Source organism: Camarhynchus parvulus, chromosome 17, assembly GCF_901933205.1.
Source record: "Camarhynchus parvulus chromosome 17, STF_HiC, whole genome shotgun sequence".
In the NCBI taxonomy this organism is placed as follows: domain Eukaryota; kingdom Metazoa; phylum Chordata; class Aves; order Passeriformes; family Thraupidae; genus Camarhynchus; species Camarhynchus parvulus.
The window spans coordinates 9017563-9043241 of NC_044587.1; the positions used below are offsets into that span (position 1 = coordinate 9017563).

General features: G+C 48.2%; 1 protein-coding gene across 1 annotated transcript in view; it reads right to left on the reverse strand.

Annotated features, from left to right (window-relative positions):
• Nucleotides 1–25679, reverse strand: part of LOC115910801 (voltage-dependent N-type calcium channel subunit alpha-1B-like) — a 328893-nt gene that overhangs the window by 17826 nt on the left and 285388 nt on the right. The window contains 7 exon segments of the mRNA XM_030961242.1: nucleotides 1765–1872; nucleotides 5937–6045; nucleotides 14086–14182; nucleotides 21366–21493; nucleotides 22779–22929; nucleotides 24555–24646; nucleotides 25234–25299. Coding sequence (XP_030817102.1) covers nucleotides 1765–1872; nucleotides 5937–6045; nucleotides 14086–14182; nucleotides 21366–21493; nucleotides 22779–22929; nucleotides 24555–24646; nucleotides 25234–25299 — 751 coding nt within the window.

Genomic DNA, 25679 nt, shown 5'->3' on the forward strand with positions numbered 1-25679 from the left:
GCCAGCCTTTATCCACACAGCAACCTCACCCCTGATTCTCTGAATTACAGTGAGTGGGGTATAATGGGCTGATATACATTTAAGGAATATTTCCTTTTTCAGATGGTTTTTTCACCCTCAGAGCCATGGGACAGCCCTTCCCTGCCCAGCACTGATGCACTCACCATGGAAAAGAATGGGAGTAGCAGAGATAGAGGAATCAAGAGAGGAGGGGAGGGAAAGACTTCAGCAGTCACTACCCACTGATCTGCACCTCCTCAGCTCCCTCATTTTTCTTAATTAACAATGCCTTTATTATTCCACACTGCTTCTCATTAATCAGGAATCCAGAGCTAATCAAGAGAACAGAAAACTCCTCATTTTCTCAGCACTTTTGCCCAGGGCATCACCAAGTAACACAAATGCTTTTAAACCCCCAAACACCTCACATCTGATTCCCTAAGTCCTCAGCAAGCTTTAACTTTTCTTCTCCTTGTTTTCTGGAGCTCAAATGGCAGAAATTGCTCTCCCACCCTGCAAGGCACAGGCTGGAGGCTGCCAGAGCTGGGGAGGAGGTCTGGAAGAGGCCACACAGGGCATTGGTCTCTTGTGGGCACTGTTTGGGATTTGGGGTTTTCTGTGCACTGGAAATCTCCTGCAGCACAGTGGGAGCTGAGCTCAGCTCCCCCAGTCCCTGTGTGACACAGCCAGGGCAGCACAGAGGCTGCCAAGGAGCTCAGCTGCCCTTGGTGTCCCTGCTGCATCCTCCAGGTGACCCAGATGGGGCTTGGGACAGAGCAGGCAAGGAGGGAAGAACCTGTTCTGGGGTTGGATAGAGCAGAAGAGGAGGGGAAAACCTAACCTGAGGTTGGATAGAGCTGACAAGGAGAGAGAAACCTAATCTGGGGTTGGATAGAGCAGATGAGGAGGGAAGAACCTGTTCTGGGGTTGGACAGAGAAAATGAGGAGGGAGAAAATTAATCCGGGGTTGGATAGAGCAGATGGGGAGGGAAAAACCTGATTTGGGGTTGGATAGAGCAGACAAGGAGGGAAAAATCTAAACTGGGGTTGGATAGAGCAGGCAAGGAGGGAAAAATCTAAACTGGGGTTGGATAGAGCAGGCAAGGAGGGAGAAACCTAATCTAGGGTTGGATAGAATAAATGAGGAGGGAAAAACCTGTTCTAGGATTGGATAGAGCAGATGAGGAGGGAAAAACCACATCTGGGTTGGATAGAGCAGATGAGGAGGAAAAAACCTGATCTGGGGTTGGATAAGCAGATGGGGAGGGAAAAACCTAATGGGGTTGGATAGAGCAGATGGGGAGGGAAAAACCTAATCTGGGGTTGGATAGAGCAGATGGGGAGGGAAAAACCTAATCTGGGGTTGGATAGAGCAGATGAGGAGGGAAGAACCTATTCTGGGGTTGGACAGAGAAAATGAGGAGGGAGAAAATTAATCCAGGGTTGGATAGAGCAGATGGGGTGGGAAAAACCTGATTTGGGGTTGGATAGAGCAGACAAGGAGGGAAAAATCTAAACTGGGGTTGGATAGAGTGGGCAAGGAGGGAGAAACCTAATGTAGGGTTGGATAGAATAAATGAGGAGGGGAAAATATAATCTGGGGTTGGATAGAGCAAATGAGAAGGGAAAAAATCTAACTTGGGTTTGGACAGAGAAAACGAGGAGGGAGAAACCTAATCTAGGGTTGGATAGAGCAGATGAGGAGGGAAAAACCCAGTCTGGGGTTCTTGGGTGTCTGATGGACCCAATGCTTGAAGCACTTACGTTTGTGAGGAGGCACCAGCAAATCCAGAGTCTTCTGGGACAGGTTGGGCCAGACCAGCGAGATCTCCTTCCTCAGCTCAGCATCACACTGGTGCTGCTTCACACCTCCTGCAGCCAGGGAGGGAGAGGAGAGCACTGAAGCCCTGCCCTGGAGCACATCCCACTGTTTGCACCCCCCTTCCCATTCCTTGGGAAGGGTGAGCCAGCACAGCCCTTCCCTGCCCAGGGAATCTGTGAATTCTCCATGACAGAAGCGCAGGAACCCAGCAGGACCAGCCTTGCCTCGCCCTGGGCACCCTGAGTGTGAAAAATGCACGTATTTTATGATTGGCTTTTTGCAAATATTAAAATGAATGTTATATGTGTTGTGTTAGAAAGTTATGCTGTATTAATTCTCTTAAGTACTGTGTTAAATATTGGTTTAGGTTATAAAAAATGTTAAAATAGAAACGATGCTATGTAGGATACTTTGTTTAAAGAAAGGACTCGCACTGAGATAGCAGCCACAGGACACCTCAGTCTTTCAGAGAGAGAGAATTTATTGCTCAATTATGAGAAGAAACAAACTTCTTCCTGCCTCGAAGGCACTGTTAGGATTCAGAGGAAGAAGTTGACACTGACCAGACAGAATCCTGTGTTTGAATGGAATTTATGCATCATGTATGAGGTGTATGGATATGCAACAGGCTATTGCTTTTAAGGGTTAATCCTTTGTGAATGTGGGTCCTTTTTTGGGCTCGTGCTGCCCAGAAAGAGGTACCTGGACTGTCCGTAACTCTTTATTGTCTCATATTGTCCTAATTCAATTTGTCCAAATTATTATTACTCTAATTGTATTACTATTTTTCTAACCATTTTATTACTATTAAACTTTTAAAATTTTAAAAACAAGTGATTGGTGTTTTTCACACTGAGCAGTGACCTGGGACTTAAATTTGAGCTCAGACTTATTCCATAGAACTGCAGGTGCCTCTTCCTTTGGGGCGTGCCCGAGGAGGCAGCAGCACCTCCCAGGTGGGATGGAAAGGACTCAGACATGAAATCACTGTGACCGTGTTCACAGGGGTCCCAGGATGAGGGAAGAGATGAGGATCTGACTCCATGTTTCAGAAGGCTGATTTATTATTTTATTGTATATATTATATTAAAACTATAGTAAAAGAATAGAAGAAAAGGTTTCATTAGAAGGCTGGCTAAGAATAGAAAAGAATGGAATGATCACAAAAGCTTGTGGCTCGGACTCTCTGTCTGAGCCAGCTGACTGTGATTGGCCATTAATTAGAAACAACCACATGAGACCAATCACAGATGCACCTGTTGCATTCCACAGCAGCAGATAACCATTGTTTACATTTTGTTCCTGAGGCCTCTCAGCTTCTCAGGAGAAAAAATCCTAAGGAAAGGATTTTTCAGAAAATATCATGGCTACAAATCACAAAATCGTATAACCACAGACTGGTTTGGGTTGGAAAAGACCTTAAAGATCCTCTAACCCACCACTCTGCCATGGCCAGGCTCACCCTCCACTGAGCAGTGTCCTGATGGATACAAACCCTCTGCCACCAGCTCTTCCCAAAACCCCTGGCAATGACACAAATTCAGAGTAGAGCAGAGCCAAACCCACAGCTCTGCTCCAAGGGCCAAAGCCAGGCCTAACTGCACACGTGGAAAGTGATTAAAGGCTGGGTGAGCCCCGGGCCAGCTCCCAGCTGAATTCCCCACACAGCAGGTAATTAAAGAGTTCGTCTGAATGACAGAGATTATTTTTCCAAGAGCAGAGTAAGGGAGGAGGCTCTGGGTACTCTGTTACACCACGGTTTGAACTCCCACACGGGAACTCATTAGGGAGTTTATTAAGGGCCGGTTAAGCCCACTACAGACTCAATTAAATGTAGCACATGAAACCTATTCAAAGGGAGCTCATAACAACAAAACAGGTCAGAACCTCACACCCCGGAGCAGAGCTAAACCAGAGAAACAATCCAAGGGATCAGCTGAGTTCTCCTCTCTGGCTCCCTTCCAGTTTTCAATAGGGTAGGGGAGCTTTTCCAGTTGAAAAAGGCTGACAGGTAACCAGAAACTGAAAATTAAACAAACTCTCAGCATCCTTATCTAGGAGTTATTCCTGAAATAAGGTGCTGGCTCTTAAAGTCACAGGAAATCCTAAAAAGCATCTGTAGAAATGAGTGTCTGATCCTTGTCTTGATCCCACTCCTTTGGGGAGCCCCAGGCACCTCAAAATTTTGTCCTCTTCCAGCAATGCCTCCCCAAAGCATCACAGGAGGGAGACTAACTCAGATGTTTGCGCTGGCCTAACACTGCTTAGGAAAGCACAGCAGCCTAAGCCTGCCTTGCCCCTTTTCCCAGGAGCCTGGTTCCCTCCTGTTAACTTTTAAATTAGGTGTGAGAGTGCTTAGGCCAGGCATGGCTCGACTGTGACCCCAGGCAGGCTGATGAGATGGGGTAACGACCCAGAGAAAAGGCCGGTGCATTTTGTTACACTGCCAGGTTTAATTGGGAGCCCAGTAAACGCCTGATTAACCACTTCAATAATTCCATTTTACCTCAAGGTGGAATGTCCTGCAGGGCACTTGCAGTTCCTGCCTTGCTGCCAGCATGGAAGGGCTGGAATAATTCAGAGCTGGTGTGGAAACTCATTTCTGATTCAGAGCAAGGAGGACACGTCCTGGGCTTCCCCTCAGAGGGTTCTCAGCTGGGATGGGCAAAGATTCCCACATTTCACTGCCAACCCAAAGGCACAGGGATGCTCAGGACCCCCTGGCCTCTCCCCAAGCTCCCCTTCGTGGCCACATTTCTCTTCACAGAGAAAAGCAAGGCACAACTTCCCAAAGATATTTTCTGGGATTCACATTCTCTGAACCTCAGAGAAAGGAAAAACAATTCTTATCTCATTTACTGCTCCTGTATTTTGGAACAAGTGGAATGCATTGAGGAAGATTGATTACCTGAAGGAATTTGCTTGATTAGATTCTGGTGTGTTTTGATTCATTGACCAATTGAATCCACGTGTGTGTGTGTGTCGGGACTGTGAGCTGACAGTCACAAAATTCTGGGCAGTTGAGTACTTGTGCAGATTCAGTTTGGATGTAGTGTAATACAAAATAATTTAAAGTAATTAATATATATAATTATATATAAATATATAATATAAAGTAATTAATTAGCCTTCTGATATCAATGGAGTCCTCTCATTTTCTCCCCAGATGTTGGGGCTGCCTTGATTTACTACACCTCTGTCCTCAGCTGTTGGCATGGGAAGATAGGATTCCCACCTGGGGCAGAATTTCCATGGTTTTGGGAGGACACCAAGCCCACAGTTTTCACTGAATACTCTGAACAGGATGGGAACCACAAGGATTAAGTCAAACTCTTCAGTGAATGGCCCATCCAGGGATAAATCTGTGCCCTTGGTGCTTCTGGCACCTTGCTGTGGCCAACCAAGCCCATCTTGTGGTCAGGAGCTGGGCTGTGAGCCACTGTGCTCTCAGAAAACCCCAGTTTTCTCCTGGTTTTCTGGAGCTCAGATGACAAAAAAAGCTCTCCCATCCTACAAGGCACAGGCTGGATGCTGACAAAGCTGGGGGAAAGCTCTGCAAGAGGCCAGGCAGGACACTGGTCTCTTATTGGTGCTGGTTTGGGATTTTTTTCCATGCACTGGAAAGCTGCAGCATAATGAAATCCACACCTAGAGGAGCTTCAGCTTCCCTCATCCCTGTGTGCCATGGCCACAGAGCATTCCAAGGAGCTGAGCTGCCCTTGGTGGCTTTGCTGCATCCTCCAGGTGCCCCAGCCACCCCATCCCTGCCACCTGAGGCCAGTTTGATCTCCAGGTGACCCAGCCACCCTGTCCCTGTCACCTGAGGCCAGTTTGATCTCCAGGTGACCCAGCCACCCCATCCCTGCCACCTGAGGCCAGTTTGATCTCCAGGTGACCCAGCCACCCTGTCCCTGTCACCTGAGGCCAGTTTGATCTCCAGGTGACCCAGCCACCCCATCCCTGTCACCTGAGGCCAGTTTGATCTCCAGGTGACCCAGCCACCCCATCCCTGTCACCTGAGGCCAGTTTGATCTCCAGGTGACCCAGCCACCCCATCCCTGTCACCTGAGGCCAGTTTGATCTCCAGGTGACCCAGCCATCCTGTCCCTCTCACCTGAGGCCAGTTTGATCTCCAGGGCCGTGCGGATCAGGGCCATCAGCGTGGAGGTGAAGTGCACAGTTAAATCCTCAGGGGAGATGGGCATGTTCATCCTCACCAGGCGCTGGGGACAGACAGGACTGGCTGTGAGGAAGGCCAGGAATCCTCCCCCCACCCTCACCTGCCCCTCTCTGAACCCCCAAAATACCCAAAGTACAAACAGGAAGGAACTTTTGGTGTGCTGAGCTGAAATTCTTCTGCACATGGATGGCAGCTCCTATCCAGGAGTGGGTTTGGGGTAGAACCTCAGTGGTTTAATGGGTGATTTGCCAGCACTGCACTGCAATCCTACAGAGCTCTCCCAAAAAGAAGCCAGGTGGGGAGGCTCTCATCCCATTTCCTGACTGTCTCCAGTGGTGTCTGCATCATCCAGATGTTAGAACCCTGGTTGCTGAGAATTTCAGACTGTCTGTGCTGCCAGGCACTGACCCTGAGGAGAACACTGCATTTAACCTGAGGCCGTGGAGAAGCTTCCAAAATGGAATGACAGAACTGGGATTGTGGGTGTGGAGTTTCAATAATTATGAATTCATATTGAATTATGAATAATTATAAATAGATAATAATGGAGTTTGAGAAGCGTGTAATATCACATGGCAGAAAACTTATTAAAGTTTTAGGATTTAGTAATGTATATATATATGCAAGATAGAGGTTTTAGGGCAGAGGCTGGCCCTTCTTCTTCATAGGATTAAGTGGCATTGTGTAATTGGATAAAAAAGTCCAAGAAGTCCCTGGGTGTTGATCTGCCTGAGCACAGCCTCAAAAACAAGTGGCAGCTTGGCCTGGGCCCTTTGCTGGGGAGAGAATTTCATCCCCACCTGAAAGCGGCTTGGGCTGGTATTTACACCCCTCTGTCTGCCCAGAAACCTCCTCTTTGCCTAACAACAACCCCTAAAGGCTGGTGGAGGTGCCAGCTGCACTCCCCCCGTGGCTCTGGGCACAAGCCTGGCACTGTTTGCAGAGATGCAGATTTTGCTGCAGCCTCTTTGCTGCCCTGGGCAAAATCTGCAGCAGAAACTCCGCAGCTGATGAGCATGAATTTTCCTGCTGGGGGAGGGAACATGGTGCAGGTGAGAGCAGGGAGCTGCTGGAGCCTCAGGGAACCCTGATTGCTGCTCCTGTGTTTTCCCAAACCAACTCTTGCTGGGAAATGAAGACTTGGCCAGGTTTTCCATCTTTGGGATAACCTTCCTGCTTTGCCAATCTTCCAACTTGCACTTCCAACTTCTACTTTCAACTTCCACCTTCCATCTGGGATGGACTGAGCTGCCCTAGAATCCCAGACTGGTTTGAGTTGGAAAAGACCTTAAAGATCATCTCATCCCACCCCCTGCCATGGGCAGGGACCTTTCCCTAGCCCAGGCTGCTCCAAGCTCTGTCCAGCCTGGCCCTGGACACTTCCATGCCCTCAGGGAGGACAGACCCCAACCCTGGCACCTTCTGGAGACAATTCCCCGCCAGGGGGACACTTGTTGGTGTTGGCATGAGCAGACAAAGGGCACAAAGTGCTGGTCCAGTGTAAAATGTGCTCAGAGGAGCTGAAATCTCCTTGTTCACCTATTTTCACATTTTCAGCTCTCACTGCATCCTGCAGGGACCAGAGACCACTGTAACAACGTCCCTGTCACCTGAAGTCTGGGACAAACCCTTGTGCTCTCCCTCACAGCATGCCCAGAGGTTATTCTGTGTCTGCCCAGCCCCAGAGACAGGGAAATCAAAGTTCAGCCTCTCAGTCAGTGACAAGTGCTGGCAACACCACGGGGTTGTTCCTGTTCACTCAGGTCAAATGAAACAGGATTTAATTCCAATTCTGCCCTCAGCACACAAAAAGTTATAAAAACGCATCAATGAGAGCCCACAGTTAGCAATCACAGAGTCCCAGAATCCCACTGGAGTGGGAGAGAGGGAAGGGACGCAGACAGAAAGATGCATGCAAGTGAAGAACAGGCAAATGAGGAGCAATTCCCCACAGGAGAGCTCTATCCTCACAGAAATCACCCCCAAAAACCACTTGGGCACATCTCAGGTGTCCCAGCTGACTTCCCAGGTGAATTCCCAAAGGATACAGAGGCACCACACAGGCCACCCACAGCTGCACTGAGCTCTGCTCTCCTCCTCAATTGGAGCCAGGGACAGAGGATTTAGGGGAAGATTTCCAAGGGGATTCCCACTTTTGGAAGTCTAGCTGAGCAAAATCCACATTTCTCTGCAAACAGGCACCTGGAAGAGGCTCCCCCTACCCCACCTCCTTGCCCTCCTCCCTGCATTTCCCTCTGCACTGCCGTTTTCTCCATCCCAGTATCCAAACTGGTCAAACTGGTCACTTAGGCACCTCCAGGCCATTGGAATTCCCAATGTGAGAACCCAGCAGGGAGCAGGAAGGGGAGGTTGGGGTGCTCAGGAGAGGGAAGCTGGGATGGGATGAGTCCCTGTGTCCCCTCAGGTGCCAAACTGGGATTCACCTCCCTTTGGACAGCACTTGAGGAGTTCCTGCCCTGCCAAGGGGAGCTGCAGGTTGCACCTTCCACCTGCCCATTTCTTGGCCAAAAAAACCACCATAAAATAAGAGAAAAATGTCTCAGAACCTGCAGCAGCCAAAGCCAACAGGCCTCAGCTAAAGCCACACAAGATCCTCCCAAAACCAGGGAAAATTCCTGTCTTGGAAACCCCTGGCTTGAGAAAATCTGTTCTTTAAATGAGTATCTGGCATGTCTGAGGGTGGAGCAGCTGGAAGAAAAGAATTTATTCATCTTGGATCCAAAATAGCTTTGTCATCACGGCTGGGGTGGTGAGGGAGGCTTGGGTGGGACATTGCTCACCCCACACCCCAAATCAATGTCCCAAATCCCCGTGGGCACCCAGGGAAGCCAGGAATCAGCCAGACACAGGCACAGCCAGGAGGGATTTGATCCTTGAACATTGTCTGGTGTGTTTTCCCAATGCCAGAAATGCAGCCAAAAGGCTGAAATTGCAAACAAAAGTCATACTAATTTTTTTTCCTTTCAATATTACAAAATAACCTTATACATAAAAATATCTCCTGGTGCAGAGCATCAAATTTCAAGGCTTTCCAGGCTTACTTTCTAATTTTATCTGTATTTAATTCCTCTCCATTTCTAGAAGATCCATTTAAAAGGAATCCAATTGAAATTGGTAACATTTTTCAAACTCAAAATATTCTGCTTGACCCAAAATTTCTCCTTGAAAAATTCAATCCAGAACTTTTGCTTTTCATCCTGCACCAGGCTAATAGAGAAAACCTCAAGTTTTCTCAAAGATTTAGGGACAAGAACATAGGTAAAAAAAATAAATTTAAAAAATTGTTTAGAGTGTACTCAATTAAAACAAAAATTAACTTTCCCTCCATTTTTTCTGTTTCTTCTGCCTGAAGTTGTGCTTCAAGGCTGTGTCAGAGCTGTAGCTCATGGTTTGAAACAGGATGAAAAAATTTGAGAGGGAAAGGGAATGAAGGGAAAAAAAAGGCAACGAGGGAAAAATGGAAAAAGGGGGGAAAGGGAGGGGGGGAAAAGGGAAGGGGGAAGAAAGGAAAAGGGGGGGAAAGAAAAAAGGAAAAGGGGGAAAGAAAAAAGGAAAAGGGAGAACAAAAAAAAAAGTAAAAAACAACGAACCAAAAAAATCCTAACATCGACAAAAATAACTGAACCAAAACAAAGAGAAAAAAATCCCAACTCTAATTTGGATAATTTCCCATATTTCTGGAGCCCAGAAGGAAATTTTAGGAGCCTGCTGCTCCTTCCCTGCACTGATAAAGAACGTGCGTCACTTGGGAATCACCAGCCACAACCCAGGGGCTGGATCAGTGTTTGAACTCGATGATCCTGGAGAACTTCTCCATCCTAAATGGTTCTATAATTCCATCAAATTTAGTCTTTTCTACCCCATCAGATGAAAAGGGGGAAGAAAACCTCTTTGATATCACTCTGCTCTCTTAGGATTTGCTCACTGTCCCTGCCCATGGCAGAGGGCAGAACTCGGATGAGCTTTGAGAGATCCCTTCCAACCCAAACCATGCCGGGATTCTCTGATTTCTGGGATGATCCAAGGGGCGCTCGGGTGAATTAATGATGGGAAACAGGGAAAAAAAAAAAAGGTGGAAATGCTTCCCAGGAGCCCTGACCTGCCAGGAAAGGAATCCGCAGCCCCCGAGGGAGGAGGCGCAGCCGGCAGCAGGTGGAGTCCCCGCTCCGCTTGGGGATCCCTCCCGCAGCCCCCGCGGTTAATCAGGCGGATTTGGAGCTCGTTAAAGCTTCTGCACGACAGGGCCCCAGAGGCAGCAGCACCGCCGATGTCTCCGGAGTCTCGTAATTAACGCTGTGCTGATTACGAGGGGCTGATTAGAGGCGGGGTCGGGAGGCAGCGCTCGGTGCGCGGGGTCCGGGCGCGGTCAGGAGGCGGCCCCGGCGCTGTTTAATTGGTAATTAACAAAGGCAGCGCTAACGGGGAACCAAATCTCTGTGACAGGAATAAATTCACTGTCAGGTTTGCTCAGGAATTGCTGGTACAATGGCCCAAAAGGCAGGGAAAGGGTTGGAGGAATAGGGGGGAAATTCATCCCGGGATCAAAGGTGTATTGCTGGATTCCAGCCTGACCCAGAAAAGTTACTACACCCTAAATCCTCTTCCCGGGCACATTTCCGAAGAGGAGCACACAGTATCTGGAAATCTCCTGGCACCCCAAAAGATTTGAATTATTAAGAGTACCCCATCAGCCTCTGGGACAGGAACTGCTCTGGGAATGATCCCCAGACAGGAATAAATTCGGGACAGTGGAGCGCTGCTGTGGGAAATGAGGTCGGGTTTGGTGAGTAAATTATTTGCTATGAATAATTCACTCTGACCTAGTTGGAATGATTCTATCTGGTTTAATTCTGCTGGCATTGGAGAGGCTCTCCACGGCTTTCATCCCTCTCGGATCATCCCAGAAATCACAAATCCCGGCATGGTTTGGGTTGGAAGGCACCTCAAAGCTCATCCAGCTCCACCCTCTGCCGTGGGCAAATGCAGTGAACAAATCCTAAGAGAGCAGAGTGAAGGCAAAGAGCTTTTCTTCCCCCTTTTCACCTGATGGGACAGGAAAAGACTAAAATTGATGGCATCACAGAACCATTTAGGATGGAGAAGACCTCCAAGACCATTGAGTCCAAACACTGATCCAGCACTGCAAGGCCACCTCTGACCTATGTCCCCAAGTGCCACATCCACATCTGTATGATTTTAAATCCCTCCAGCAGTGGTGATTCCACCACTGCCCTGGGCAGCCTCTTCCAGGGCTTGGAAGCTCTTTGTGTGACAAAATTCCTCCTGATGTCCAATCTAAACCTCTTCTAGCATAGCTTGAGGCCGTTCCCTCTGCTCCTGTCCCTGTTCCCTGGAGCACAGCCTGATTCCCCGGCTGTCCCCTCCTGTCAGGAGCTGTGCAGAGCCACAAGGGCCCCCTGAGCCTCCTCTGCTCCAGGCTCAGCCCCTTCCCAGCTCCCTCAGCCTCCCCTGGGGCTCCAGCCCCTCAATGCCCTTCTCTCTGTGGGTGACCCAGAAGTGAGCACAGGAATTTGGGTTTTTCCAGCCTCCTCCCCCAGCCCAGTGCAGGATAGAGCTCCCTGGTGCACCTCGGGCAAGCAGCAAAGCCACACGGAACTGCAGGGCTGGTCAGGCTGACCAAGGAGAACAGTTGAGAAAAGGGAACCAGAAAACAGCAGAAAGGAAGGACAGCAGCCAAGGAGGCTGCGAAGAAGGGAAAATCCAAACAAAAACCAGTGTGGACGTGCTGAGAAGGCAACAAAGACGTGGGGAAAACACACAAAACCTCTGACAAGGACTGGGGAAAAGTAGACATGGAAAGAAAAAGGGGGATGTGTGGGGCAAAAGAGCTTTTGCTGGACAGAACAGTCAGGGGTTTTAAAAACCAGAGGGAGAGGATGAAAACAGGGCAGAGACAAAGCCCTGGCTGCTGTTGGCACTGACTGAGCTACGCCTGCAGGAGCAGGGTGATGTCCTCTGCAGGCTCTGGGGAGGGATCAGTGCCCAGGGGGATTTCAGTGCCCTCCTGAGTCTCTCATCCACTTGGGAGTGGCTGTCACATGAGTGACACCACGGGGGACACCTGGCAGGAGCAGGGCAGGGGGTGCCACATCCCACCACAGTCATGGGGAAAGCGGCCAGCACCAACCCATGGATGTGCTCATGGAGAAGTGCAGGAGGGATGGAGTAAAACCAGTCCTAACCCATGGAGGGTTAATTTTATCAGCAACAACTGGGTGAGAGATCAGCCCAAAGTGCAGTTTTAATCCACGGGGAAAATCCTTGTCTTACATCTGTATTTTGTAGTTCAGGGCTCTTTGATAAGGGGGAAATGAATGTGATCATCTCCAAACTCAGAGAAATCCCATGTTCACCCAGACTGGAGCTGTTTGAACCCATCTCTGCCTGTGCTTGTGACACAGACACAATCCAGAGGATTCTTCTGAGATGGGGAAAAATTAACGATGTCTTTAAAAAATCAGGAGTCTGGGTTATAAAAAGAAGCCATTCCTGTGTGCCCAGGTTCTGTGGGTTTGTTCTGTAGGGACAGATAAATTAAAGGAGATATCAGAAAATTCTCAGGCTGAAGAAATGCCTCTGGGCACAAAGTCTGCTATGAAAACCAGCCCAAAATCTTATTTAAAATGCCAGTTTTAACACGTGATCTCTTTATCCCGTTTTGTTTTCTTCCTTTTTGAATTCTACAAGATTTAGGACAAAAAGAAAGAGTTTTATCCTTCTGGTACAGCCCCAGAGCAGATCTGGTTGCCCACCTGCAAACATCTCCTTTCAGCAGGACACAGCTCTCCTAAACCAACAGAAGCTCACAGGTGGCAAATCCTTGGATTTCTGTGGATAATTGGTGTCTAAAATAGCTGAGACCTGGAATTTTGCTCTGGAATCAAGCTCAGTTATGGTGGCCAGAAAGAAATCAAATACAGCAAAGCTACCTCACTGGAGAGATTTAAGGTTATGTTTCATTTTCATTTTATTTTAAATCCTGGAAGGATCTTGTAGGAAGATTTATCTGAATTTCTTCGTGCCTGAATAAATCAGCCTCAGGTTTGGGTCTGGCTTGAGCCTCTTCCCAAAAATCTTGGGTTTATTTGGTCTCAGTGAAAAAATGCCTCAGTACAGGAGGGGCTGTTGTGCTGTGGATCCTTTGGATTGAGGTTTGGGGTTTGAGGGTGGCTGGAATGACACCAGCAGCCAAAAAATCCTGCTGGGTTTGATGGATCCTCAACCACACCAGGGATAAATGGCCCTGAGCAACCTCTCCCTCTAAACTGTGAGGTTCAGTGGTGAAACTTCCCAGGAATCACCCTGGAAATGGAAATCTCCAAGCACCCTGAGAGTTTTTGGGAGGCTAGCCTGGTCTTAACTGGGTCTGCTGCATTTCCATCTGAATTTCCAGCCAGGCAGCAGCCTTTGGGATAGAATTCATTCTGGTGGCTCAATTAAAAAGTTTTGCCAAATCAGCAATAAGCTGGAGTGATTTCTCCATCTCCCTGTCCTAAATGTTTTCTGTTAAAGTCATTTCTTCCACGAGGGTGTTTAAGGAGCCCTTCTGGTGTTGTCTCTGTTTAATTGCTTGCTCACTCCTACAGTACTGCCTACTCTAATTACTCCAATCTAATTAAGAGGAGGAAAAACCAACATTCTACTGGAGGATTAGTGAGACAAAGAGCCCCAGGAAGAAAAATGGGGATCTAATGGGGGGTAATTTGCTCATTAGCATGGTCCCTCCCCAAATTAACCTAAATAGGAGGACAATGAGAGAAAAGAGAGAGAAACACTGATAGATAGAGAGCAGAGACATATTTAGAAGGACAAACTGATGTGCCAGAGTTTCAAAGACCAGAAAAAAGTTACCCCAAAAAAATTATATATATAAATATATAAAAATTAAAAAGAAAAAATCAGAAGATCCAAAATCTTGCTTGGAAAGCAGAGAAAGCACCAGAGAAGTCCAGAAGAACAACACCAATGCCACAGAAACCCCACTTGAGCCACGGCACAGAAAGCTGGTGGTTGGGCAGGAGTTCCTGGGAGGGTTTTCTACCTTATAGGCAACACGAGCTGGGCATTTCTTCCCAAGGCCTAGAGGTGGGGACATGTGTCTCAGCATCTCATACATGTCTGTGTAACTGATGCGCCCGCTGGCACCACAGGGATGGAGGCAAAAGCACCAGGACACAGAAATCCCATCAGATTGAGGCAGGGGAAAAACGGGGAAGGGGTGGGGGAAAAGGCAACACAGTGGAGCAAATGAAAAGGGGGAGAGAGAAAAGGGAAAGCAGACAAGAAAACAGAGATCTGGTTAATCAGATTTCTCCGGGAAACAAAACCAAACTCAAGAGGTGGGGCAGGAGAAAGGAGGCTCCGCTTCCGTTGCTGTTTCGGCGCCCAACGTCTCCTCCTCCTGCAGGGGTGGCCCTGGGAATGATTGATGTCCCCTGGGGAATGACTGATGTCCCCTGGGGAATGCTTGATGCCCCTGGGGGAGAAGGGGTGGCAGGGCTGGGTTTGGCTGGCTGTTGGCGGGGTGGGGGATGAAGGTTCCCCCATCACCCCCCAAAGCAGCCAGGTCGCCATGCCAGGGAGAGCTGGGGGCAGAGTTATGGGACAGGGCTGGGGGAACACAGCCCAGCTTTCCTGCCAGGAAGCAGCACTTTGGGTTTGGGTGATGGGACAAGGGAGAAGTCAAACATGGGGGTTTTGCTGAGGGATGCACTGGGACTGCTCCCACTCCCAGCTGAGGCTGGGATTCTGCAAATTCCTTTTGCTCCAGCAAAAGCAGAGCCCAGCCCTGGCAGGAGGTGGGAGGAGAACCTGCTCCTCCCTCACTTTTGCTGGGGCTTGTTTTTCACCAAGCCAACCTCAACTGGGAATTGCAGAGGTTTGGGAAAAGTCCCTCAGAGCAGCCCATTGCTGAGGGCATCTCCCTTCAGCACTCGATGGATAAATCCTGGCCTGAAAAACAAGGGGTGCAAAACAGCAAGAAATTCCTGCTTCACCTTTTTGTGCCTGTTGGAACTGGGAGCAGAACTGTGCCAATCTCCTTTTGTTTTCCCAATGAGCTGCCTGCTTGTACAATGTGCAAATCTCTGCTGCCTGGCATCTGAGGAAACCCAGGGATGTTATTAATTAATAAGTCCAACCCCTGGAAAAGCAGGATAATGTTCTCATCTCTATACCAACAAAGAAAACCTAAGCACCCATTTAAACCCCCCTTTCTGAGCAGGAACCTTCCCAGCAGCCCAGTGCCCTGACACAGATCTCAGTTCCTATGTAAAGCTTTGATGGAGGAGGAGGAGAACTCACCCAGCCCAAAACATCTGTTCCTGCCCCTGGTAACTGCTGCAGATAAAATCCCATCCAGCTCTCCCAGCCCAGAGCTGATTTGGAGGCTTCTGAGAGACACAAAATGGGAACTGGAGCCAATGTCCTCCCCTGGTTCCTTCCTGCTCCTGGGCTGGGGCATGGGGGTCTCCTCTTCCTCTGCAGAACTTCTGAGCTCTTAATCCTCACTCAGGTGTGGGAAACACCTGGGCTGGAGTGGAGAAGAAAAGGAAGCTCTGGGCTGGCTGCTTCCAGCCTTCTCCTTCATCCTCTGTTTTCCAAGAAATTCCCTGCCTGGAACTGGGTCCCCATTGGTGCCCATCCCATGCTGATTTCTCAGCAAGATCTGTCCCAAATCCTCCACCTGGGCTCCCAAGCACAGGGAACTCTCCCTGTGCCATGAGCAGGAGCTTTCCCTGGGTGTCCACCACAGCTTAGAGACATCATTTGACCCCCAGGCCATCTCTGGCTGTGGCACCATGGAAAACTCATCCCTCATCCCTCATCTCTGCCCAGATCCAAGGGTTTTCCAGCTCAGGAAGTTGATCACTCAACAATGCTCCAAAGCCAGACCAAACTTGCTGCTCCCTGGAAACCTTGGGATGCCATTTCTCTCTGGAATATACTGAAGTGCTGGGATAATTTTCCCCAGGACTTCCCAGCTGGAGCTGGCAGGATGGAAGCTGGAGGGTTGCCTGTCCCATAAAACTGCCTGTCCCCAGCCAGCTGGGGTGTGGGAGGAGACAGGGAAGGGATGCATGGAGGAGAAAGGAGGCAGTCAGTCAATCATTCCTTTTTTCAGGCAGGGGATTGGTTACGTTACACTTTCTGTTCTCTACTGGTTGCATTGGCACTCAGGGGGAAGGAAGAAGGGATAAAAAGAAACAGAACCAGGACTAGAGATGCTGGAGGGATCTCTGAAATTCCAAACCTTGTAGGCCACCCTATGAGGGCACTTCTTTCCTAAGCCCAGGGGTGGAGCAATTACACGTAACAAATTGTACATATCCTTATAATGAATGCGGCAACTGGAAAGGAAACACCAGAGGTTATGACAGCAAAATCCAACAGGAATCAGCTTTTCCACAGGCAAACGGGGAAAAATCAGCTTTTCCACAGGGAAATAGGAAAAAAACCCCAGCTTTTCCACAGGGAAACAGGGAAGAATCAGCTTTTCCACAGGCGAACAGGACAAGTTGGAAGGGCAAAACATGCTGAAAAGAAAGATTGGTCTGGAAAGGAAGGAGACACTTTAAAACACAGAGAGAACTTCCAACTGCTCACCCAACCTTTTATCCTTGGATTTTCCTCTGGGAAACCTTCAGTGCTGTGTGGAAGGCTTCCCAAACATTTGGTTTCCTTTCCCACTCATGTTTTAATTCCCTGTCCTGTGCATCAGCCTCCAGACTCTGCTGCCCAACACCCCGAGCCTGCAGGCCACAAAGAGCCTCTTTAACTGATTATTCCTGGGATTTTATTATAGCTCTTCAATGGATTATTGCCGGGATTCAAATTAGCTCCTTTAAAATTTTGGGAACCTTTCCCTGCCACTGTGACCTCCTACATAACCCCAGCAGGGCCATTCCAGGGCAATGAGGAATTTGCTGGGAGAGCAGAAAGTGTCACCTCCAGAGCCTGTTGGGCACTGGCACTGGGAAAATCCCACTTTCAATACCAGGAGGGGAAATCAGACACCTCCTGGAAGCTTTATGGTCACTCTCATTAACTCCCAACAATAATTTCAGCTAATTAAACAGCAGGATTATATTTCTCAATCTTTTTTGTGTAACTCATAGGTGAGACGAGCTGAACTTCAAAATTACCTCTGAAGAAAACCTGAATGCTTTGGTGCCTAAGGTTAGAGATGGAGGTGTGTTCTATTCCTATCTGTCAGAGCTGGGGCAGTTCTCTGCTGTCCATGGGGCAGTTTTTTCTTTATCTCTCCCACAGCCAACCCTCCCTCCAGGAGATCTCTGCTGTCCATGGCCACTGAGTGTCCCTGCAGGGCTGATCCAATTCCAGCATCCCATGGGGAGATGCTGCGCCCAGGGGAGGAGCCAAGCATTCCTACCTGGATCCAATCTGAGCCTGGAGCAGCACAGCAGCCTTTGCCCACTGCATTGCCAGAGGAGCAGCTTTCTGCTGCCCTGCATTGCCAGAGGGAGCCCAGGCCCATCTGCAGCAGCCCTGGAGCTGCAGAGGAAAACTCCCCCCTTGTGCAGGATCCCTGCTCCAGCAGCAGCACAGCTGGCACTGCAGGAGGGCTGAGCCCCCATGGGATGGGGCTGTGCCACCCCCTGACACACAGGGGGGCAGGGACTGCTCTGACTCTGGCTGTGTTTGTTTTGTTTGTTTGTTTTTTTGTTTGCACTATTACATTTGTATATTTTAATTTTCCTAGTAAAGAACTGTTATTCCCGCTCCCATATCTTTACCTGAGAGCCTTTTAATTTCAAATTTATAATAATTCAGAGGGACGGTGTTTACATTTTCCATTTCAGGGGGGGCTCCTGCCCTCCTTAGCAGACCCCTGGCTTTTCAAACCAAGACATTTGGCCTCCCTGTATTTATGTTGGTGCATTCTGTAAAGAAGGCTGGAATGTTTTGGGAGAAGTCCTTCAGTGTTGCTGCTTTTTGGGATGTGAAGAATTAAGGTCTATTCAAAGCCTTCCCCAATCAAGTCCAAACTATGAATCTGAGAGGAAATGGAACCGTGCAAGTCTTGGCTCCAGGCCTAATCGTGGGTCTAAAGAGGTTTGGGTTTAACTGAGGCACCAAGTTTACACTTTCCTTACAATTTTAGAAGGATTCTGGAAAATCAGGGTGTGGAAAACACGGCTGAACACTTCCCTGAGCTCTCCAAGAGTCTGTGGAAGGCTGGAAAACCAACAGATGCTTTGCCTTGGGAGATCATGGCACACAATCAGGACAAACAGGGATCCTTTCCCAGGTTCAGAGAATTCCAGAATGGTTTGGGGTGGAAGGACTTTAAATCCATCTCATCCCATCCCTGCCATAGCAGAGACACCTTCCACCATCCCAGGGTGCTCCAAGCCCCTCCAGTCTGGCCTTGGGCACTGCCAGGGATGGAGCAGCCACAGCCTTGTGTTTAAATCTGATTTTCCTCAGCATCCTGTTATCCCAGAGAGCCCAGAGCTCTCCTGGGAGCACCTGCAGCTCCTCCTGAGTGCTCTGGGACAGCTGATGGCAATGGGATGGCCAGAGCAACATCACCACTATCTCCACGGGGTGGGCACTGGGAGAGGAATAAAACAGATAAAGACTTCACTTTCTATGTATTGAACAAATAAAAGCTCCTAGAAATCCAGTTATGTTTTCTTTCCCTGTTCATCCTTAAATCCTGTTTTCCCTACTTTCTTAATTAACTCCCACCAAACCACTCTGGGCTCCCTATTTCTCTCAGCTCCTCTTTATTTTTTGTGAGCTCAAGGCTTTTTGTCACCCCTAAATCCAGCAGTTTTCCCCAGTAACAGTTTCCCAGTTACTCACCTCTAGGGAAGGTGGCACAGCTGGAATAACAGCTCCTAACTGCCTTTTTTAACTTTAATTTCAATGTTTTTTCCTAGAAAAGTTTCCAGGGAGTTGGATTTTGTAACAAAACCAAAGGTGGTATCAGAAATAGGGGTAAAATACACATTAAGTTGTGTTTCAAATATCTATATAATAAAAATATAACAATTGTGGAGCATCTTCCATTGGGATCTCAAGCTAAGGAAAGTGGACAAACACTGTAATTCCATTTTCCTTGGCATAATCAAGGAAGAGACCTTGGGAGAAGTGATCAGCTAGTGACCCCATTCAGCTTAAATCATGGAATAATCCAATCATAAAATCAGTTGGGTTGGAAAAGACCTCTAAGATCAGAAAGGTCTTAAATCAAAATTATTGAAAGCTCAGTTCTGGCTTAAAGTGTGAAAGGATTTCAGATCTGTGGAGATTTTAGTCCCACTTCTGAAAATGTGATTTCAGTGGAACTATTCACACTCAATAACTTCTCACTAGAGTGGAAAGGGAACAGGGTTAGAGAAAAAAGAAACAACAACGACAAAAAAACAGAATTAGCATCTTAGTATGTGACATTTTCTGCATTAGCAGCTCTGAGAATGGAAAGTTTGGCCCCTGAGTGACTCAGAGTTAATAGAGCGAGAAATCTTCCTGTAAACTCAGTGCTGGTGCCTCTTCTGGGTGGAAAGTTCCTGAATATAAACATTAAAAATCCACATTGATCCCATTTTCCCCCTTGCAGGTGTGTTCCTCCTCCCACAGATGTAGAGCCAAGGCTGTTTTGCTAAGGAACAACCCTGACTTTTCAGCCTCATTGAGATTTTTCTAGTGGGAAGAGACAGGATTGGATTGGAAAAAAAAGGAAAAAGAAAAGCTATTTGTGCCTGCTAAATCCCCACAAAGGAATTGCTGTGTCACAGACCTAGTGGGGATGAAAATCTGCCTGGAGATTACAAGCTGGTAGTAAGTGTGGAGTAAATATTCAGGTTGGTAGTAGGGGTGGCTTGGAGCAGTTCAAATCCCCCACAGTTCAGAGAAATGCAGGTTTTTGGAACAAGTTTCCATTTAAAGTTAGGCTAAATCATTTGAAGTGAGATTTGAAAGCAGTTTAATTGCATCCTAGCAGGGAGTTTGAGATGTTGATTATCCAAACACTCCCTGCCTCTGTCTCTGCTGAAGGGAAACAAAAAAGAGAGGAAAGATTGGAAGAGCTGGAGGCATCACAAATCCAGAGGAGATTCATGGCACAGGAACTCACAGGGAGGAAAAAAGGGATCCAAAATTAGCAGAGCTTTAAATTAACAAAGAGTCTCTCAACAGGCAAATTCCCAAATAGAATATCAAGGGATTATTGGGACCTGGGACAGAGCATCCAGAAATGAGAACAACCCCATCACCAGGGCTGTGGTGCAGCAATACAGAAAAGCAATTTATTACATCAGTCCTGCTCTAGAAGTGGTCATTGGGCAGGGCCGTTCCCTCAATTAAAAAAAAAATCCTTAATTTGGGGTCTGTGCTGCTGCTCCACTGCCTAAGCCCAGTGTGCAGGTCCCCTCTGTCTTGGAAAAAAGTAAAATTTAAAAATAAACATTGTCCACTGTGAGAAAACCATCCCCTCCCTTAACCCACTCATAAATCAGGAATATTTTATCAGAGAATTAAATAAAAGAATTAAAACACTTCCAAACTTTGGCCCATTTCATTTTATCCTCATCATTTTGCACATCTTATAACCTCAACTGCAACTCCAGAGCTAAATAGTACTGAAAAGGCCAAAATTCCCACGTAGAGTTTGATGTCACTACAAGGAGGCTTCCAGGAGGAAAATGTTGTGTTTAATGAGGAAAGGCTGTTTGAAAAAATCCCATTTTTTCGGGAAACCACCCTAAGGCAGAGGAGCATCACATCATTCCCTCTGGGAGTGGGTGGGAGGATGGAGCAGAGCCTGCAGGACCTGACTCAAACGCAGCCTGAGGTGTCTGCACAGCATTTGGGAAACCACCAAGGTGGATCTCAATTAAAACAACGCTGCGCAAATCAGGTGTGAACCTCTCCCACTCCCTCAAGTGCTGCCAACAGCCAGAGATTTGCGGATTTGCATCTCCGGATGGGATGCAGGAACCAAAAGCTCCTTTGGGAAGTGCTAAATCGCTTTTCTCCAGGGCCATTTAGGCGGGCTCAGCGGAACCGAGGCTTTCATCTGTTCATTTTTGGCTGAGCTTTGCTTCCAGGGCTTGGCTGTGGGGGAAGGAAACGCCCTTGCAGTGACACCAGGTCTGTTCCTCTCCAGCGCTCAGGGAATTGCAGCATTTAACAGCGGTGGTACCCAAATCCTGGAGCTGTTAAACGGGCTCTGAGTCTGCTCAGGTGCAGCATTACAGCTGCAGTGTCCCTCTGTCCCTATCCTGGTGTCCTCCTGTCCCTACCACGGTGTACCCCTGTCCCACCCCGCTGTCCCCCTGTCCCCGCACGTACCAGGCTGCCGGGTCGTACTCTGCCCACACCCGCACGAACTCGTCCAGGTGGTGCGGGCCGAGGATGGAGGAGTCCCGTGTCAGGTACTCGAAATTGTCCATGATCACTGCCACGAACAGGTTCAGCATCTGCGGGGACCCGGCCGGGAGGGGAGGGAGAGGGAGGGGGAGAAGGGAAGGGAAAGGAGAAGGGAAAGGAGAAAGGAGAAAGGAGAAAAAGGAAAAGGAAAAGGAAGGAAAAGGGAGAGGGTGGCAGAGAAGGGAAGGGAAAGGAGAAGGGGGAAAACAGGAAAATGGAAAGAAGGGAAACAGGAGCAGAGAAGGGAAGGGAGAAAGGAGAAGGGAAAGGAGAAGGGGGAAGAGAGGAAAAGGGAAAGGAAAAAGGAAAGGAAAGGAGAAGAGGGAGGGGAACAGAGAAGGAAAGGGAGAAAGGATAAGGAAAAGGATAAAGGGGGAAAGGGGAAAAGAGAAAGGAGAAGGGAAAGGAGAAGGGAAAGGAGAAGGGAAAGGAGAAGGGGAAGGAGAAGGGGAAGAGAGGAAAAGGGAAAGAAGGGAGAGGGGAGCAGAGAAGGGAAGGGAGAAAGGAGAAGGGAAGGGAGAAAAAGGGAAAGGAGAAAGGAAGGGAAAGAAGGGAAAGGAGAAGGGGAAGAGAGGAAAAGGGAAAGGAGAAGAGAGAGGGGAACAGAGAAGGAAAGGGAGAAAGGAGAAGAGAGAAGGGAGAAAGAAGGGAAAGGAGACGAGGGAAGGGAGAAAAGGGGAAAGGAGGAGGAAAATGGGAAGGGAAGAAGGGAAGGGAAGGAAAATGGAAAGGGAAGAATGGGAGGTAAAGAGGATGGGAAATGGGAATGAGAAGACAATTTTAAAAATTAAAACCTGGAAGGGAAGCATGCATGATTCCCATAACTGGATGTTTCTACAAGGAGCAGCCTCACCCCAGGGAGAAACTCTTGGGAAAGAGCCCTGGATCCCTGGGAATGCCACTGCTGCCTCCTCCTCTCCTGCCCATTTTTCCACGTCCCCATCACTGGTGCTGCCTCCAGCATGATCCAGCCCAGATCTCATCTCAGCAGATCCTGGGTTCTGTGAAATGAATGTGCTGCTCCCAGGAAGGGCTGCTGAACTCAGACATTGTCCCACTGCCCTTCTCCAAAGGGATGGTATAAATCAAGACAAACCCCATTAATGCTTAATTCCAAATGTTAGACCCCCTGTGAGAAGATAAACCCTTCCCCTTTAATGACTAAATGATCTCTTGGGGGATTTTATCAGCAGGATGATAAATGGGGTTTAGCAAAGCTGGCTTGGTGGTGTCTAAATTATAATTAGGGATGAGGAGGGGGCACAGGGGTGGGGAGGGGAGGGTTTGGGGGATCCACAGCAGCACCCCCACTTTGGGGGCTCAGGACTGACTTACCAGGAAGGAGCAGAGGAAAATGAACGACACAAAGTAGAAATAGGCAAAATCACTGCCACATTCCTTTTTGGTGAGGCCAGAGAGGGGGTCACAGGCTCTGTTGCTCAAGCAGGACAACATGATCTCATGCCAGGCTTCCCCTGTAGCGCTCCTGCAACACCAGAGCAGAGGCTGAGTTTATCCACCCCTCCCCATGACAGCCAATTAACCAAATGAATGAGTTGGAAGGTTGTGCCCAGGAGCAGAGACTGTATTTACACTGAGAGTTGGAACTACTCATGAAAAAGAAAGGAGAAAGAACATTTCCCTCTGTTACAGGGGGGTAAAAGAAACTAGACAGGCTCAGGTAGGCTAAAAGCTTTATTGCTTCTGTGGGGAATAAAACCAAATTGATTTAAACAAATCTGGGTAAACAGAGCTTAGATTGTTGCCTTTTGAACCTAGTGCTGGCTCTAAAGCCAGTGCAGAGGATGGGAAATGAAACCAGGCTTTTCCACTGGAATCTCTTATTTCCTTTATCAGGCAGATAAATTCCTGCATGGGCTGGCTGGAATTGGGTCTCTTTTTCATCACAGTCTCCTGGGTGTTCTTCACCGGTTCCCCCCTCCCTCTCTAACTTCTACTGTTGAGAGAAAAGAGCCAAGAGGAAAAACTCTGGAGTCCCATGAGTTTGTCCTCAAAATAAAGCAGTTCCTGTGAAGTGCACTCTGGTTTGGAAGTCAGGGATTCTCCACATGCACTTACTCTGAATTCCTGCTTCGCTCAATTTTTTGCTTCCCAAAATTCCTTTTTTCCCCTCAACATTGAGGGAAAAAAAGGAATTTTGCCTTTTATTCCCACAGCGATCACACAAACTTTGGGAAAACTCAGTGCTCCATCTAACCTGGAATAATTTTCAGGCTACTCTGAATTACACAGATTTCCCTCCTGGTGCCTGGGTGCTAAAGGCCCATCCCTTTGTGGGGAATTGTGCAGAAACCAACTCCCATCCCAATCCTGCTGCCTCTGCTCCTCACTCCCACTGCTGTGGGGCTGGTGAGGGACCATGGGGCTGAATAATGTCCCAGTTTTATTAAAATTCACAGTTCTGAGCCCAATGATTATTCTCAGCTAGAGAGGACTAATTCCATTTCTGTCTGGCTTCACAGAAACTCCCAGGCAAGGATCCTGTACCAAGCACCACAGAATCCTTGGAGCTGAGCCTTGGCAGGGCTGGAAGGGGCTGCTGGTCACTTGGGGGTCTCCACAGCTGGATCAGGAACATCTCCCCCAAACTGCCCCGAGCTGGAGCAGGGCTTGTTTTGCCAGGTCTTAAAATGAAAATCTGTTCTTTAACTGATTGGTTTTCAACTTGAAAATGCTTCATTTCCAGGCAGGATGAACCCAGAGGGAAACACCTGAATTCTGAAGCAGAGGTGGGGTTGGTGTAGGAGCTGGTGACTTCTGGTTATGCAGAAATTGCCAATGAAAGCAATTCTCACTTAAAAAAGAAAAATTAACCAAGTTTCAGGAGAGGAAACCCATCAATCAGTTACACCAGTGGGGTTCTGATCTATATTCAGCTTCTGCCTGAGTTGCCTTGGGGGATCACAGCTCTGGGTGACACTTTGTGGAGGGGCTGAATCCAATCTGTTGAGGAGGAAGAAGCAGGAATGGATAATTTACACAAACCCCTATTTTAAAGGATGCCCAAGTCTGAGCAGCTCAACTGGCACCTGCACAAAGATGTTTTTGCTGTTCCCACACAAACCAGAGGGTGTTTTATCCTCTCCTCACCTGAACAGGAGCATCAGAGCTTGGAGGAAGGTGCGGAAGTTGTTGTGCCGATTAATGGAGGTCTCATCATCTAAGGCAATATTCCCAAATACCTGCCAGGAGAACAGAAGGGATTCAGCCAGGCACATCAAGTGGAGCTGGAAAATAAGGCAGGGAAAGAATCTGTCCTCGTTTAAAGGCTCTCAGAAGCTGGAATAATTTCTGTGCTGAAAAGGGAAATAAAAATGTGTTGTGGAGATCAAACACAAGATTAATGTGCTTTGTATTCACAAAAGTCCTTTCCAGCAGTTCAGCTCCATCCCAGGCCAAGGAAAGTGTATTATTTCTTCTCAGAAGGTGCAGTGCCTGGGCTGCTCCCTCCTCTCAGCCTCTTGATGTGTCCATAGCCAGGGGAAGGGTCTTTTCCTGTGGGATTCACAGATGTCCAGTGCTGAAATGTGATCCAGGCTCATGCCCACAGCTGGCTTGTCCAGCTCACTGGAGACACTTCAACACAAAAGCTGACAATTAAAGTAGAAAAACAGGCCTTTTTTTCATTTCTAATTTACCTGACACCAGACAGGAAGAGATTTTGCCTCATCCCAAATCAGAGCTGCTCCTGCTGTGAATGCAACAACCATCTGCACCCTGAACAAACCCAGGCTGCTTATGGCCAGAATGAAAGAATGAAATATTTTACCTGCATGCCAATAATGGCATAGATGAAGAAGAGCATTGCAATGAGGAGACACACATAAGGCAAGGCCTGTGGGAAAGGAAAAAGTGGGATTAATGACAGCAAATGCAAACACTGAATTTCCTGGCAGGACTGAGTTTTGTAGCATTTGTCCTTGTCTTGGTTGGAAATGGGGCTGTGTAATCTGTTCCTGTCAGAGCTCGGGCAGTTCTCTGCTGTCCATGGGGCAGTTTTTTCTTTATCTCTCCCACAGCCAATCCTCCCTCCAGGAGATCTCTGCTGTCCACGGCCACTGAGTGTCCCTGCAGGGCTGATCCAATTCCAGCATCCCATGGGGAGATGCTGCGCCCAGGGGAGGAGCCAAGCATTCCTACCTGGATCCAATCTGAGCCTGGAGCAGCACAGCAGCCTTTGCCCACTGCATTGCCAGAGGAGCAGCTTTCTGCTGC